Raw genomic sequence first — 14,647 nt, 5'->3', positions numbered from 1 at the left:
AGTCACGTAGGTAAAAAATAATAATTAATAAAAGTAAAATAAAATAAAAATAAAAATCACGACGTTTCGATTGCAACACAAGCAATCATCATCAGGTATAAATGAAATAGCAACAAAAAATTCTAACCAGAAAAACTATAGACAGACATATAAGCAGACAGATATCACCAAGATACATAGAGAGAGAGAGAGTAACACAGGTACAGAGAGGGAGATCGTCTCTGTGGAGTGGCCTTAAATAGGCAGAGGGGGCGGGGGCAGAGAGATGGAGGGGGTTAGATAAAAAATTAACATGTCAATGAGTGCGGGAAACGCGTAGTAAAGTAAGCAAGTTTGAACGCTCGGCAGAACGAGTTGAACGACACCGCGGACTTCCAGCCTTTCACCTCTTCTCTACGCGTTCTACTCCGCTTCTGTCACCCGCTGGTGTTCGCGAAGAGACGGCTGCCCGCCGGCTCGTGTTAATGCCGTGACGCGGCGGGTTTTAGTGCTGGATGCAGCGGTCGCAGATGCGAATGTGATGTTTAACTTTGATCCTGACACCTGTGTATCGATAGTTCAATGGCTCAGTTGTTTAACACATGTAGGGGGGTTTCTGCCACCAATATTGTCCATGATACAGGTTCGCGTAAAATCATATACGCGTATTATGTAGTTCAATGCTCGCGTTCCATTTTATTGTGGGACCACTTTGTGTTATTGTCTTGGTGCGGTCTGCGGCCGTTTTGTTGTTGTTGCTGCCTTGCCCGATCTTGATAAATCGAAATTATATAATTATTGTATTTATCATGTATTTCTATTTATATCTATGGGACCTTTTTTGCCAGTATCAAAGTATGAAAATAATAATAGGGTTTTACCCTTTTCTGGCAATAAAACAGGAGGTATTACGGTTTCTAGACACCAAACGGATACCTTAGACAAGGAATCAAGTCTACACTAACCACACGTCATTGTGGTGAACATACAAACAAAGCATGCTCTGATAATGTATGCATTACATTTTGATTTAAAGCTTTCGTAACTGCAGGGATTCATCTTCTTGGTTCTTTCGGTAAAGTCACGTAGAAGGCAAATAATAAAATAATAATTAAACATAATAAAATACAATTCTCACGACGTTTCGGCCACAGCGCAAGCAGCCGTTCTCAGGTGAAGAACAGGTCTGTCGGAAAGTCTTTCCGACAGACCTGTTCTTCGTCTGAAGACGCTGTCTTTCCGACAGACCTGTTCTTCACCTGAGGACGGCTGCTTGCGTTGTGGCCGAAACGTCGTGAGAATTGTATTTTATTATGTTTTATTTTTTATTATTTTATTATTTCCCTTCTACGTGACTTTACCGAAAGAACCAAGAAAATGTATGCATTGTCTTTTAAACTGAAGAAGGCTGTCTCGTGTAGGCCAATCAGTTTCAAAGACAATGCATATATTATCAGCATGTTCACCACAAGTACGTATGCTCTATGCAAGACGTGATTCCTTGAAAAAGGTATTTGTTTGGTGTTTATTTCTATTTAGCGACTTGCTTACCATTTTCTCTGCTTTGCACTCCTATCGAGTTTGATGTCGTAAACTTGCTGACCCTCCCATACTGGACGTCTGTGAAAAAGAGCTTCATAGCTCATCGGATTCCTCCCGCAGTCTGATTCTGACGCTAATGGCTTGTGTATGTGTGTATCTGTGTGTGCATGCTCAGGACCTTACTGTAATCGCACGTGGGATGGCTGGCGCTGCTGGGACGACACGCTAGCAGGCACCGAGGTCTCACAGAAATGTCCCGACTATTTCGAAGACTTTGACCCGTCTGGTAAGACGCACAGACCCACTCATTCGTTTATTTATGTCTTTGTATGTGTGTTTTAGTGGTAGTGTAACGGTTAGCGCGCTGCGCTATGAACCCGGCAACCGGAGTTTGACTCCCGCTCACGCCCAATGCCGGTGACGATTATTTGAACCGGTTCTGGGCCTCCCCTAGGTCGACTCTGCCTCAAATGAGTACCTGGTGCTGTGTGTAAAAACATCGCCACTAGGGAGACAAAGGCGGCCGGGCGTGGTGCTGACCACCCACCCCCTCGTGTGCTGTGCCGGCCTTCATAGGTGCTCGCTAACAGCACTTGCCCTAACAATCTGTTAAAGGCTATATGGGGAATATGTGTGTGTGTGTGTGACATCTGGACAGGTGCTTCTCTGTTTCGAGCACTTGACTCACAGTCGTAAAGGTCGTGAGTTCAAATTTCGGACGGGGGTCAACTCAGCTCGTCATCGCTGCTCGTTCTACTTTTGTCATGTCCACTGTTCCTTACTTTGAGATCCATGTACTCGCAGGCCGTAGACTTAGCATAGTTAGCCATATGCCTTAATTCTAGATTTGAAGCTTTCGTGACTGCAAAGATCCATACTCTTTGTTTTTCTCGGTAAAGTCACGTAGGTGAAACAATCAATCAAATAAACGAAATGAAAACAACTAAAGCCATATGCCTACATAGATTTAAATAGATACCTATAGATGCAAATCGATAGGTAGACCCATAGAGTGATCCACGATACACATAGCAAACAAAAAATTGTGTTTAGTTTGTTGTCCTTCCTCCGCAACCTCTGATTAGCACGGTTGGCTGCGTATGGTGCAAAAGAAGTTCAACATAAATACAACATACTCTTTGTTTTTTTCGGTGAAGTCACGTAGGTTAGACAAGAAAACAAATCAATTAAATCCCGACGTTTCAAGTGACTTGATACAGTAACTTTGCTGTGACGGTTCCACCTGAAGACGGAGGCTTTTGTTGCCTCCGAAACGTCGTGATTTAATTTATTTGTTTTCTTGTTTTCTTTTTCAACCTACGTGACTTTACCGAAAAAACCAAAGAGTATGGATCCTTGCAGTCACGAAAGCTTCAAATCTAGAATAAATACAACACACCGTTCAAAACCAAACATCCCATTTTTGCTTGCGGTCGGCGGCACGGATATCCTTTCTCCCCGTACCCCTCCTCTGTACCTCTTCTCAAGCCACGTCCACTGGTCCTCATCCTCATCTCCTGGATTTAATTGCTCACTGCACCACTGGTAGGCTGGAGTGGATACACGACGAGTAGACGCAGCCACCACAGCGAGAGGTGTACAGGACGTGGTGCGCTGGCTGCGTGGACATTCACAGGGCCGCTCGCTCAGGCAGACCCACCTCAAATGAGGACCTGCCCGTCGCGTTCCACTGCATCCTCCCGCATCCTCCCGTTCTCCCCCTTGGCTTCCCCCCTCCCCCTTCTCGTCATTCTGCCCTGCACCGGTGGCACCTTCCATAGCTCTGCTCATCTGTGGGTTTCCGTGTGAGTCTGTGGGTCTCTCTGTGAGTCTGTGGGTCTTTCTTTGAGTCTGTGGGTCTCTGTGTGAGTCTGTGGGTATGTATGTGAGTCTGGGTCTCTGTGAGTCAGTGCGTCTCTATGTGAGGCTTTGGGTCTCTGTGTGAGTCTTTGGATTTTTGTGTGAGTCAGTGGGTTCTTTGTGTGAGTCTGTGGGTCTCTATTTGAGGCTTTTGGTCTCTATGTCAGCCTGTGGGTCTCTATGTGAGTCTTTGTTTGAGCCTATGCATCTCTATGTGAGTATGTGGGTATCTATGTGAGGCTGGGTCTTTGTGAGTCTGTGCGTCTCTATGTGAGGCTTTGGGTCTCTGTGCGAGTCTTTTGATTTTTGTGTGAGTTGGTGGGTCTCTGTGTAAATCTGTGGGTCTCTATTTGAGGCTTTGGGTCTCTATGTGAGCCTGTGGGTTTCTATGTGGGTCTATGGGTATCTATGCGAGTCTGGGTCTCTGTGAGTCTGTGGGTCTCTATGTGAGGTTTTTGGTCACTGTGCGAGTCTACGGGTCTATTTTCAATAACCCCCTCTCAATGCATCTTCTTTGTCTCATCTCAACACGTGTCCAAACCCGTGTCGCCTCCGTCACCTACTCGAGAATATCAGCAACCCCAGCTTGAGGCCTCTAAACTTCTTCATTCCACCTCCGTTCCTTTGCAGATATTCCCAGGAGCCTCCATTTTGCAGGAGGGCTTTGTTTGCAATTTTTGTGCTGCAAATCGCGGCGTGACGTGCGTGGCTTTCGAGCGCCCGCACGCAAAGGAAGCCGAGGTGTAAATGAAATCACCTTCTCTCGAGCCGTGCTTCCCCCCCCACCCCCCACCCACCGTGTGCATGCATGCTCTGCCTGCTGAGTGGGAGCCATTCCAGCGGGAGGAGGCGACTTGCCCCTCCGAGTGTGTGTACCCTTTTTCCAGAGCTGACATTTTTCGCCCCGGGCCGGCGTTTTCTACGAAATTCGTGGACAAATGACGATGGCCAAAGCGTCGTCCGGGAACGCCTCGTGGCCGGGAGTAGCTGCAAGAACACACTGGAACCTCATTTGCCAGTAAATACTCTGATGGTGCATTGTCTTTGAGTTGTGCGCCTTTTGGCGTCATCTGGTCCAACCCATGTGAGACTAGGCTCTAAGGAAAGCTGTCTTGGGTGTGGACCAATCAACTTCAAGGACAGTGCACATTATCAGAGTTGTGTTTTTTGTTTGCATTATGACTGCAGGTATTGTGGTCTATGCAAACATGACTCCTTGTAAAAAGGTGTCAGTTTTGTTGCCAGATAGAAGGGTAAAAAACCAATTATCAGTAGCTGCGAGGTTTTCGGGGGTTTTGCGCCGTGAACTGGCGATTTGCTTCGGTTCGTGTTTATTTAGAGATTGGAGAAATTAAGCGGCGGGGGTTGCCTGTGTGTGTGTGCGAGAAAGAGGAGGAGGAGTGCACGGTCAACACGAGTGACAATTATTCGAAACGGTCCTTGGTCTCCTCTAGGTTGACTCAGCCTCAAATAACTACCTGGTGCCATGTGCAAACATCGCCACCAGGGAGACAAAGGCGGCCGGGGAGTGGTGCTGGCTACCCACCCCCTCGTGTGCCGTTCACTTGCCCCGACAGTCTGTTAAGGCTACACGGAGGGGGGGGGGGTGTTCTTTGTCTTCTGAAAGAGAGAGAGCAAACGAATGGTCGTTCGATACAAAGGACGCAATGATCGTAACGTGAGAGACAACAAACTGTTCGGCCTACCTGCTCCGGCGAATAAATGCCCGTCGCACTCAGCATAATGAGGCTCTCGCAGTTTCCCAGATGGTGGATCATTACATCGTAGGATTGTGAGAAATGGCATCATCCAGCAGTGGATTAATCATGGATAATGATGATTTTGAATAATTAGTAGCCATAATAATAATAATTTAGTGCATTCAGTATTCTCATCATTCACTTACACGGACGCATATAGTTGCTATGCGGTTTTACCTAATTAAGTAAATGTGTGGGTCTGAAACGCCTGCTGTGAAGCGGATGGCGTGTAGTATTTACGGTGATTACACCCGCAGTGTTAACCAGAGCGACCGCTGGGCATGAACCCTGAATCTCAGCAACAAACACTTCCGTCATTGATTAATGAAAGGGTGAAGTGTCGAATTTTGCAGCTTCTCAGTCGTGGTTTTCCCCATTAAAAACAACAACAACAACCCGAATGCGCTCGTGTTAATATCTTTTCGACCTGTCTCCTGAATCAAAAACCCCCCTATCAGATACATCCGCAGCCCCCAAATCCTGTTCATCGCAAACCGCGAGTTGCGCCGTGGGCCACAGCAGCACAGCAGGGGGAAAACTGGGGCTACAAAAGCGCAAACGGAGCTTGTCGTAGTTTTTTTACGTTTCGTCCGCTGTATTTTTTGTTTGGGGAGGGGAATTGCTCGTCCCAGGGGGTTAAACGCTCAGCCATGGTAATCTGAGCCGGGCACGGCCCCCCCCCTCCCCGCGGGCATCTTTGAACTCGATCGATGGAATCCCAGAATGCATCCCGGGGCACCACCGTGCCAGCTATCAAAGTCCTGGCACCAGTTGTAGGGGTAAGGGGGGTGGTGGTGGGGGAATGAAACGCTGGCAGCGTGTTAACGCGCAATTCCCTGCAGCGCGCTTAAAGAAATATGCGTACGATAGCGCGAGGCTGTCAGCGGGCGCGCTGGGATCTGTTGTTTCACGGCCTGTGGGGGATTTGCACATTTACAGGAAACCGACCGCGCTCCGGTTTTTTCACGACCGAGCGTGAAGGTTAGCCACAATGCGAGTGACGTTGGCGGCGTGCCTCAACCGACGCCAAGCTTCTGGGAAACCCGCCTCACGGTTTACATCATCTTCTTGGTTCTTTTCGGTAAAGTCACGTGGAAGGGAAGTAATAAAATAATAAACATAAAACATGATAAAGTACAATTCTCACGACGTTTCGGCCACAACGCAAGCAGCCGTCCTCAGGTGAAGAACAGGTCTGTCGGAAAGACACAGACCTGTTCTTCATTCAGACGCTGTTTTTCCGATAGACCTGTTCTTCACCTGAGGACGGCTGCTTGCATTGTGGCCGAAACGTCGTGAGAATTGAATTTTATTATGTTTTATTTTTATTAATTTATTATTTCCCTTCTACGTGACTTTACCGAAAGAACCAAGAAGATGAATCCGTGCCGTCACGAAAGCTTTAAATCGAGGTTTACATCATCTTAACGTGCCTGCCGGGGTTGGTGGGCAGAGACATTCGCCTTCTCTATCCCACGCTACGATTGAACGACGCTTTAACATCACCACCGCCACCATCATCATCATTAGCCATGGCCGCCGCCGCCACCACCTCTCACGGTCGTGCGACGCGATGACGCTCTGCACTTTTATCCTCTTCCACGCAGACTCCGAGAACACAGAGCCTCGAACGCGAGCGAGTCGATAACCGTACACTCTTATCAGTCACGGATTAGATATTGAAATAGTTGCAGGCACCTTCTTCCTACATTTTAAATCTTTTACGTCGTGGGATTTTAGTCTTCTAAGCCACTGCCATTTATTTGTATTTCTTGTGTTTCCTGACACAAAGCTTGGCTTGTTTCCATGGTCTCTTATTTATTTTTCTTTGTTTATTTTTGCTCTTTCTCTCTCTCTCTCTGCACGGCTTGCATTGGCCCTTTATTGTGCTGCCAGATCTCCTTTTTGAAGTGGAACAAGTCTTTGCCGATCGCCACCTGGGTTAAATGAAGCAAACGACTAAAAATATAGACGGTTTTTATTACTTTTTTCTTGAAGCGAACTCAAAAAATGTCTTCACAACGTTCCAGAGGTGGGACAAAGTCATTGTTATGCAAGTCCAAGTCGAGTCGCAAGTCATCAAATTCATGACTCGAGTCTGACTCGAGTCCAAGTCACATGACTCGAGTCCACATCTCATAGGTGGGACAAAGTCATTGTTATGCAAGTCCAAGTCGAGTCGCAAGTCATAAAATTCATGACTCGAGTCTGACTCGAGTCCAAGTCACATGACTCGAGTCCACACCTCTGCAACGTTCTCTTTGGAAGTGTCTTCCTGTAAATGGTCTTGCTTTGTCAATTATTAGCATGAAGTTAGATTGTATATTTTCCGTGCCCCTTTATTTCGAACGTTCAGAAACTCACAGTTGGGTAATTTTTTTCCCCCCGGTTCATTTCCCGTCGTGGCGACAATTGCTTATTTGACGTTGAGCAAACATCGACGCTTTCTGTGCAAGAAGCTTTGTAAAAAAAATAGGAAAAGATCAGCGATGATGATGATGACATTGGCCAGAATGTCGACGATTATTATTCTATCATCATTGTCGTTATTGCTCAATTTACTTTGTTAAGGACTGCACTCTCGTGTGCAAAGGTTAAAATACAATGAACAACATTTTGAAAATCTCAAGTATGATTCTGAGTTGTGTTCCTTGGAGTGGGAAAAGCAGGTGTAATTAGAGGTCACATTAAGACATGTGGTGGCAAAATTGCACGAGCGCGTGACATCACCAGGGTTTCAGAGATTAGCGGGCACACGCTTTTAGGCAATTGCCACCTTGGCGATATACAATGTGGGGGAGAGAGAGAGATCTACGTTTGTTGAGTCTATATGATTTGTTGCACGGGCGACGGTCTCCATTTAACCATTCGCCCAGCTCTTTTAACAAAGGGATATAGATCTGTGGTGCGTGAGAGCAGCAGCAGCAGCAACAACGAGAGGCAAAGAAACATCGATATTGCAGACGAGTACCGTAGGGTCCTTAAGGGGATATTGTACAACTAACTAACGAGGTATTTGATGTTGATGCAGAGCAACCTTCTGACATTTCACAGTCACGTGGTCCAGCCACATAACCGTGTCTGCGGTAATATATAATGAGAATAATAGGCACCAGAAACAAAGTTAGGTGCAAGTAAGCTCTGTGTATTGGTTTAACAAGGAAATCAAGAGGAGGGAGCGAAGTGAAGGAAACCATGGTTACCGAGGGGTACTGTTTGTTGTTCGCCCTTAAAGTCGTTAGTGATGACTCCTTTTACCGTAACTTAGTTGTTATCATCATGAGCCCTTGCTCAGTGTAATCGCCCTGAGCTCCTTTATTAGTGAGGATGCTGAGAAAGAGAGAAATATACAACAGCAGTCATTGAACGTTAGAAAACAGGAGTTTAAGGATGTTGGCCTCCGCGGTGTGATTATTATACTCAACAATACTCAGAGAATAATTATGCACAACAATAATATAATATAATCAAGCTTCTCAAATTCAATGTCTCCAGGGCACTGTGTTAAAATAAGCAATTTCCAGTTCCTGAAAAAAAAGGTTTCCTGTTTTTAGTGTTGAAAATAAAACACGCATTTTCGTTTTGCTTCTTTTGTGTAGAACAAAAAAAGTATATCCTTCACAAATGCGATGCACTTCTCAAAAAAACGTGGCGATTTTTTGTTTGTCACTTCGTGCGTGCACGAAAAGTCGCAAATGATTCTGATTTTTTTTTCTTCTCCCTTCCTTCCCATCCAGAAAAAGTCACCAAGATTTGCAACAAGGATGGAAACTGGTTCCGCCACCCGGAGAGCAACCGCACGTGGTCCAACTACACGCTGTGCAATGCGCACACACACGACATGCTGAAGGTACGCACGTGACACGCTGAAGGTGCACACACAACATGCTGAAGGTACACACGTGACACGCTGAAGGTACGCACGTGACACGCTGAAGGTACGCACGTGACACGCTGAAGGTACACACGTGACACGCTGAAGGTGCACACGTAACACGCTGAAGGTACACACGTGACACGCTGAAGGTGCACACGTGACACGCTGAAGGTACACACGTGACACGCTGAAGGTGCACACACGGCACGCTGAAGGTACACACGTGACACGCTGAAGGTACACACGTGACACGCTGAAGGTACACACGTGACACGCTGAAGGTACACACACGACACGCTGAAGGTACACACGCGACATGCTGAAGGTACACACAGGAAATGCTGAAGATACACACGTGACACGCTGAAGGTACACACACGACATGCTGAAGGTACACACATGACACACTGAAGGTGCACACGTGACACGCTGAAGGTACACACGCGACACGTTGAAGGTACGCACACAACACTTTGACGGTGGCGAGGGGGGTCGTTGGGTCACCGCGCAAATTTTTGTGAAACTCTCGTTGCCATGGGCGTCGAGGTCAAGCCCCGTCTGCTGGTTTGCCAGGAGAAGGTGGTATAGCAAAGTGCGGACTCATCTCGGGGTTTTTTTCCATCTGTATGGGGATCGAGCGTTGCCCCCCCCCCCACTCACCCTCTTAATGCATGTGGATTTTTTCCGTATGCTCCAGTCCCCCATCACTTGTACAGACACTCATCGCAAGTTGGCGGAAACACATTCTAAAATTAAAGCCCCTCGTGGATAAATAAATCATTCTTTAGGGGCTGGATTCTGTGGGCCGTAGATTTTTAGCGATTCCCCAAGAGGTGGTTGATTCGCAATGCTGCAGCACACGATGGTTAAATCTCGCAAGGTAATTTGGTCGTCAAAAGCCATACCATCACTACGTGTCTTCTTGGTTCTTTCGGTAAAGTCGGAAAGACAGCGTCTTTCGACAGACCTATTCTTCACCTGAAGACGGCTGCTTGCGTTGTGGCCGAAACGTCGTGAGAATTATTTTATTATGCTTTATTTTTATTATTTTATTATTTCCCTTCTACGTGACTTTACCGAAAGAACCAAGAAGATGAATCCCTGCCGTCACGAAAGCTTTAAATCGAAATCACTACGTGTATCACTCCCAGTTTATGTGCCAACATTAAAATAGATGCGTTCATTTTCACTTTAATGTAGCCTTGCGAGTCTCACATCGCATTTTTCTTTTCTAAAAATACTGGAGCCGAAATCACCAAGGGTGAGCAACAGTGGAGAGTTTGTCATGGGGTATGGTTGATGGTAAAACAATCAAGGGAAGGCATTGCATTTTCCAAAGAAGGGGGAGGGCCCACAAAACCATAACAGCTTCGAGCCCCCCGTCAAACTTATTCCGGCCCTGGTGTCTGGCCGGCAGTACATCTATTCGAATGAAAAATTTTGTTCCTCCAAATTTGATTCCTTGTTGACCTCGTCTCAAAGTGCGCGGTAATTTTGCTCCGCGTTGCGTAGTGACCGGGCTAGCAGAGTGCACATTACATTTTAGGCATATTTTTTCCTCTCCCCTTATTTTATTCCAATTTTTGCTGTCGCATCATCTAACAAAGGTGTGCGCAATTTTTTCCGTCTGGAACTCTGCAGCCAGCCAGTGCATCCATTACCCGTGTGTCAGCGAACAGCCCCTGGAAGAATGACATCAGAGAACTACCCTTCATACATCGCCTCGATAGACCTCTTCCCTTACCCACACTTGTGGCATACGATTTTTTTAAATGCCCTGCAACGATTGCTTTTTTTACACACAAAAAACTGACGTCAATCTGGGAGTCTCAGAGCTATAGAATCGGGCAAATTTAAATGACAGTCGGAATTTAATGCGGCGCGGGGTTTAGTTGTGCAGTCATTGGTGATCGGGCTGAGATTATCAACTCTCCACACCACTGGAGGACACAGTTTAATAACGGGTGGCTCCCCATCCCTAATTAAATCAAACCCAAGATCTCAGTGCTTTAACCTCTGAGCCACCCAATCACCATCTCCCGCCCCCACTGTATATTTTTTCCTGATTCAGTTACATTACAACATTTGGGAACTGGGCAAACACACGCGAATACAAATGTCCCAGATTTGAGGTCCACTTTAAGAGTAAACATGCACGCACAATTCTAGATTTAAAGCTTTCGTGACTGCAAGGATTCATATTCTTAGGTTTTTTCGGTAAAGTCACGTAGGTAAATTTTTTTATTAATAAAAGTAAAATTAAAATAAAAATCACGACGTTTCGGAGGCAGACGGAAGCTTGTGTTGCCTCCGAAACGTCGTGATTTTTATTTTTATTTTACTTTTATTAATTTGAATTTTTACCTACGTGACTTTACCGAAAAAACCTAAGAATATGCACGCACAAGGTGAATCCTGCAGAACAAAAGGCACATTTGTGACCCTGAGATCACTCATCCTGTCATGCCCTGCAAGTCATGTCACAATCCCACCTAACTGCACGTATCGCACAAACAGTCTTGTTTAGAGACCACCTTCTCAAAGGTCAAGACGTCATCGTGGCCAATGCCACCCGACCCTTCCAGATCCCGCAGCTGCTGCGCAGTGGACACTTGACCCTTGACCTCCAAGCTCTGCCCTCCCTGTATCCCACCATCTGGTCTTAGGTCTTGGGTCGTCAGACTCGTGGAGACCAATTCTTAAGTCTGTCTCGGTCCTTCTCCATCCTGCACACGTCCCGCACTTCCGATCAGCCACGGTTGGCTACGTACGGTGCGAAAGAAGTTCAATATACATACATACGTACACACGTGTCCCAGCCGGTGCAATCTCTTTTTGTTTTACCTGCCATAGTGTCCTCTGGATTTCTGCATTGTGTGTACCCTTCTCGCAACAACATTCTTAGCAATCCATCAGACACCGTTGCTCAGATGCAGGCGACTTCTTTCCCCTGCCGCTTATAAACTTTATTTGACAACAGCAAAAAAAGTATAAATTATCGCCTTTACATTTCAGACGTCGACAGCGCACGAGGTTTTTTTTGTCCCTTTTTCACGGAGAGCGATTGGAGGAGTTTCCGCTCTTTGCTCGTTTTCAGCCTCGGACGAAGCCTTTTGCGGGCTGCAAGTGCGAAAACGAAGTGGGCCCTCTGGTTGCATCGACTCCGGGGAAATTAATGGGGGCAATTTCCCGCTGATTAATTGCAATTAAAGCTTAATTTTCCTTTTTAACAAATTGCTCGTAAAGGAGGGGAACACACACACGAAAAACCATTGCTCCGCCCGCTTCACGCAGTTCCTGATGAACTGAGCGATGTATAATTTATGTGAACAATTTATATAACTGAACAATTTTTATGCGGCATCCTGCCGCTGTGTCTAAGCACGTTATGTAAGATAACCACTTCAATTGCCTCCTCTCCGAACACACAGTGAGGATGAAATTCTTAAAATATTGTGTTTTTGAAAACTAAATTGATAGTTTTTTGTTTAATATCTGACAGACCCGTTGTCAACACTTTCGACATGCACCAACATTCAATAAAATGTGACTCATACTCCAGTCCATCTTATGTGAAGAATACAAACTGCCTTTGTCCACACACAACAACAAAAATCCACCCCACGGTTTGCTAATTTCACTCATTCTACATTTCCAGCAGACACACAGAGCATTGAGTAGCAAACGCTGAGATCCTGGGTTCTGAAATCTGTGCAGCCACCAGCAAGCCAGCACCATACTTGACCGCCTTTGTCTTCCCAATGCTGATGTTTAAATATACATCAAGTACTGCACTCATCTTCTTGGTTCTTTCGGTAAAGTCACGTAGAAGGAAAATAATAAAATAATAGAAATAAAACATAATAAATACAATTTTATTGTATTTTATTATGTTTTATTTTTATTATTGTATTTGATTATGTTTTATTTGTATTATTTAATTATTTCCCTTCTACGTGATTTTACCGAAAGAACCAAGAAGATGAATCCCTGCAGTCACGAAAGCTTTAAATCGTACTGTACGCATTTAAGACTAAGTTGACCTATGTAAAGCCCAGGATAAGTACGGACGGCAATTGCCTAAAATGCGTTGGCTGTGGTTGAGAATGAAAGTTGCATAACCAAGTTTGTAGCGCGGGTTTGTGGTGCAGTGTGCAAGCCACTGCACAGTGTGCAAGCCACTGCACAACCACTCCCCCACTACGTACATACGAAAGACAAAGGTTCCCCTGTTTAGCCTAATTACGGCAATTTCCTTGCACCTTTGAAGGCCAGCATGTTGCACGAGGGGGTGGCATAGCTAGCACCATTTTACCAGGTAAAGACCGCTGAACTATTTTCTCTTTTTCAGAAACGATCTGGCTACCACAATTAATAGCGCCACGAAGCAGCTTCTCGTGGAAATGTATAGCAGCCAAAAACACTCTAAACGCACATTGATTGTAAATGTGGAGGGGAAAACTGGAGGACCCGGAGAAAAATCCACGCGACCACGGGGAGACCAAATATGCAGCCGTCAGGGTTGGGATCGTCCCCACGACCTCCTGTAGACCAGGCGAGGCAATTAACATCTGGCCACCGCGGTGCCCCGCAGCACACTCGTTTAAGGCTGTCGACCTTTGGGAAAAGGCCCAGGACAGGTTCAGATATCGCTCGCCGCTGATGTTAGTTAGCCATGGGCCAGACTCGAGTGAAGGTTATTGGGTTCGTAGCACAGCGCGCTAACCACTGCCCTACCGTACGCACGCACGCACGCTCGCTCGCACACGGGTGCTTAGAAATGCACCCTCTGAGTCACCCTCATGGCGTTGTTACTGCAGGCAGCCTGCTCAGAGAGCAAGTCATTCCCTAAACCACTGCTCGCTGCCGAGCATGTTGCTATGGAGGAGGCTGTGAGTGACGAGGAGTGCTGAGAGAAGATGCTTGTGCAGCGGCAGCTCATTGTCCGCTTGCTAATTCCACTCATTATTCGTTTCCAGCAGGCGATTGAGAATAAGGGGGGGGGGGGGGGTCTGGTGAAGAAAAACAGCTCCCCAACACCATCCCTGCGCCAAAACCCCGCAAACACAATCGTTACTTGCGTGCGCGTTGATGACTCGGCTGAGGCTGCGTGCGCGCGCGCGATTCTGTGCAAACATCTGAGGCTGCGATGTCCGAAGGTGAGCGGCGTCAGAGGTCGCGGTGTCTCAAAGATATCAAAGGCAACTCGCTCGTGTTTTGATGTCCGCGTGCCGTGCGTTGCGTTGCGTGCGTTGAGCTTCCGTCGCGCCGTGACGCAGTAAGCTCGGCGGTGCTGCTACGACCGCCTCGCTAAGTGCGCGCCCGGCGCTAATTGACGGTTCGGTGGGGGCGGGGAGCGCAACGGGCGTTGTCTGTTTTTGTTGTTTTTTCAGATGGCCATGAATCTCTATTACCTCGCCGTGATCGGACACACGCTCTCCATTGTTTCGTTGTCGACGTCGCTCTTCATTTTCTTTTATTTTAGGTGAGTGGGGCTCCTCGTTGTCGCCGTTGTTGTTGTTGTCCTTAATATAAAAAACACATCTCGCCGTGCACGGTAGTGGGGTATCAGGTTCCCCAACCCCGCACACTACTTGAAATCCAAACACTCGCATTGTTATTATTGACC

General features: G+C 46.6%; 1 protein-coding gene across 4 annotated transcripts in view; it reads left to right on the top strand.

Annotated features, from left to right (window-relative positions):
* LOC144724628 (calcitonin gene-related peptide type 1 receptor-like) overlaps positions 1 to 14,647 on the top strand; it is a 153,840-nt gene that overhangs the window by 100,675 nt on the left and 38,518 nt on the right. For all 4 annotated transcript variants that reach the window (XM_078603907.1, XM_078603908.1, XM_078603909.1 and 1 more), the window contains exons 4-6: positions 1,697 to 1,807; positions 8,879 to 8,991; positions 14,412 to 14,503. In XM_078603907.1, the coding sequence (XP_078460033.1) occupies positions 1,697 to 1,807; positions 8,879 to 8,991; positions 14,412 to 14,503 (316 nt within the window). The remainder of the gene's footprint in view (positions 1 to 1,696; positions 1,808 to 8,878; positions 8,992 to 14,411; positions 14,504 to 14,647) is intronic.

This window comes from Lampetra planeri, chromosome 21 (genome assembly GCF_965212315.1).
Source record: "Lampetra planeri chromosome 21, kcLamPlan1.2.h2, whole genome shotgun sequence".
NCBI classification, from domain to species: domain Eukaryota; kingdom Metazoa; phylum Chordata; class Hyperoartia; order Petromyzontiformes; family Petromyzontidae; genus Lampetra; species Lampetra planeri.
The sequence above is the reverse complement of the archived record's forward strand: the minus strand, read 5'-3'. Positions and strand labels throughout refer to the sequence as shown.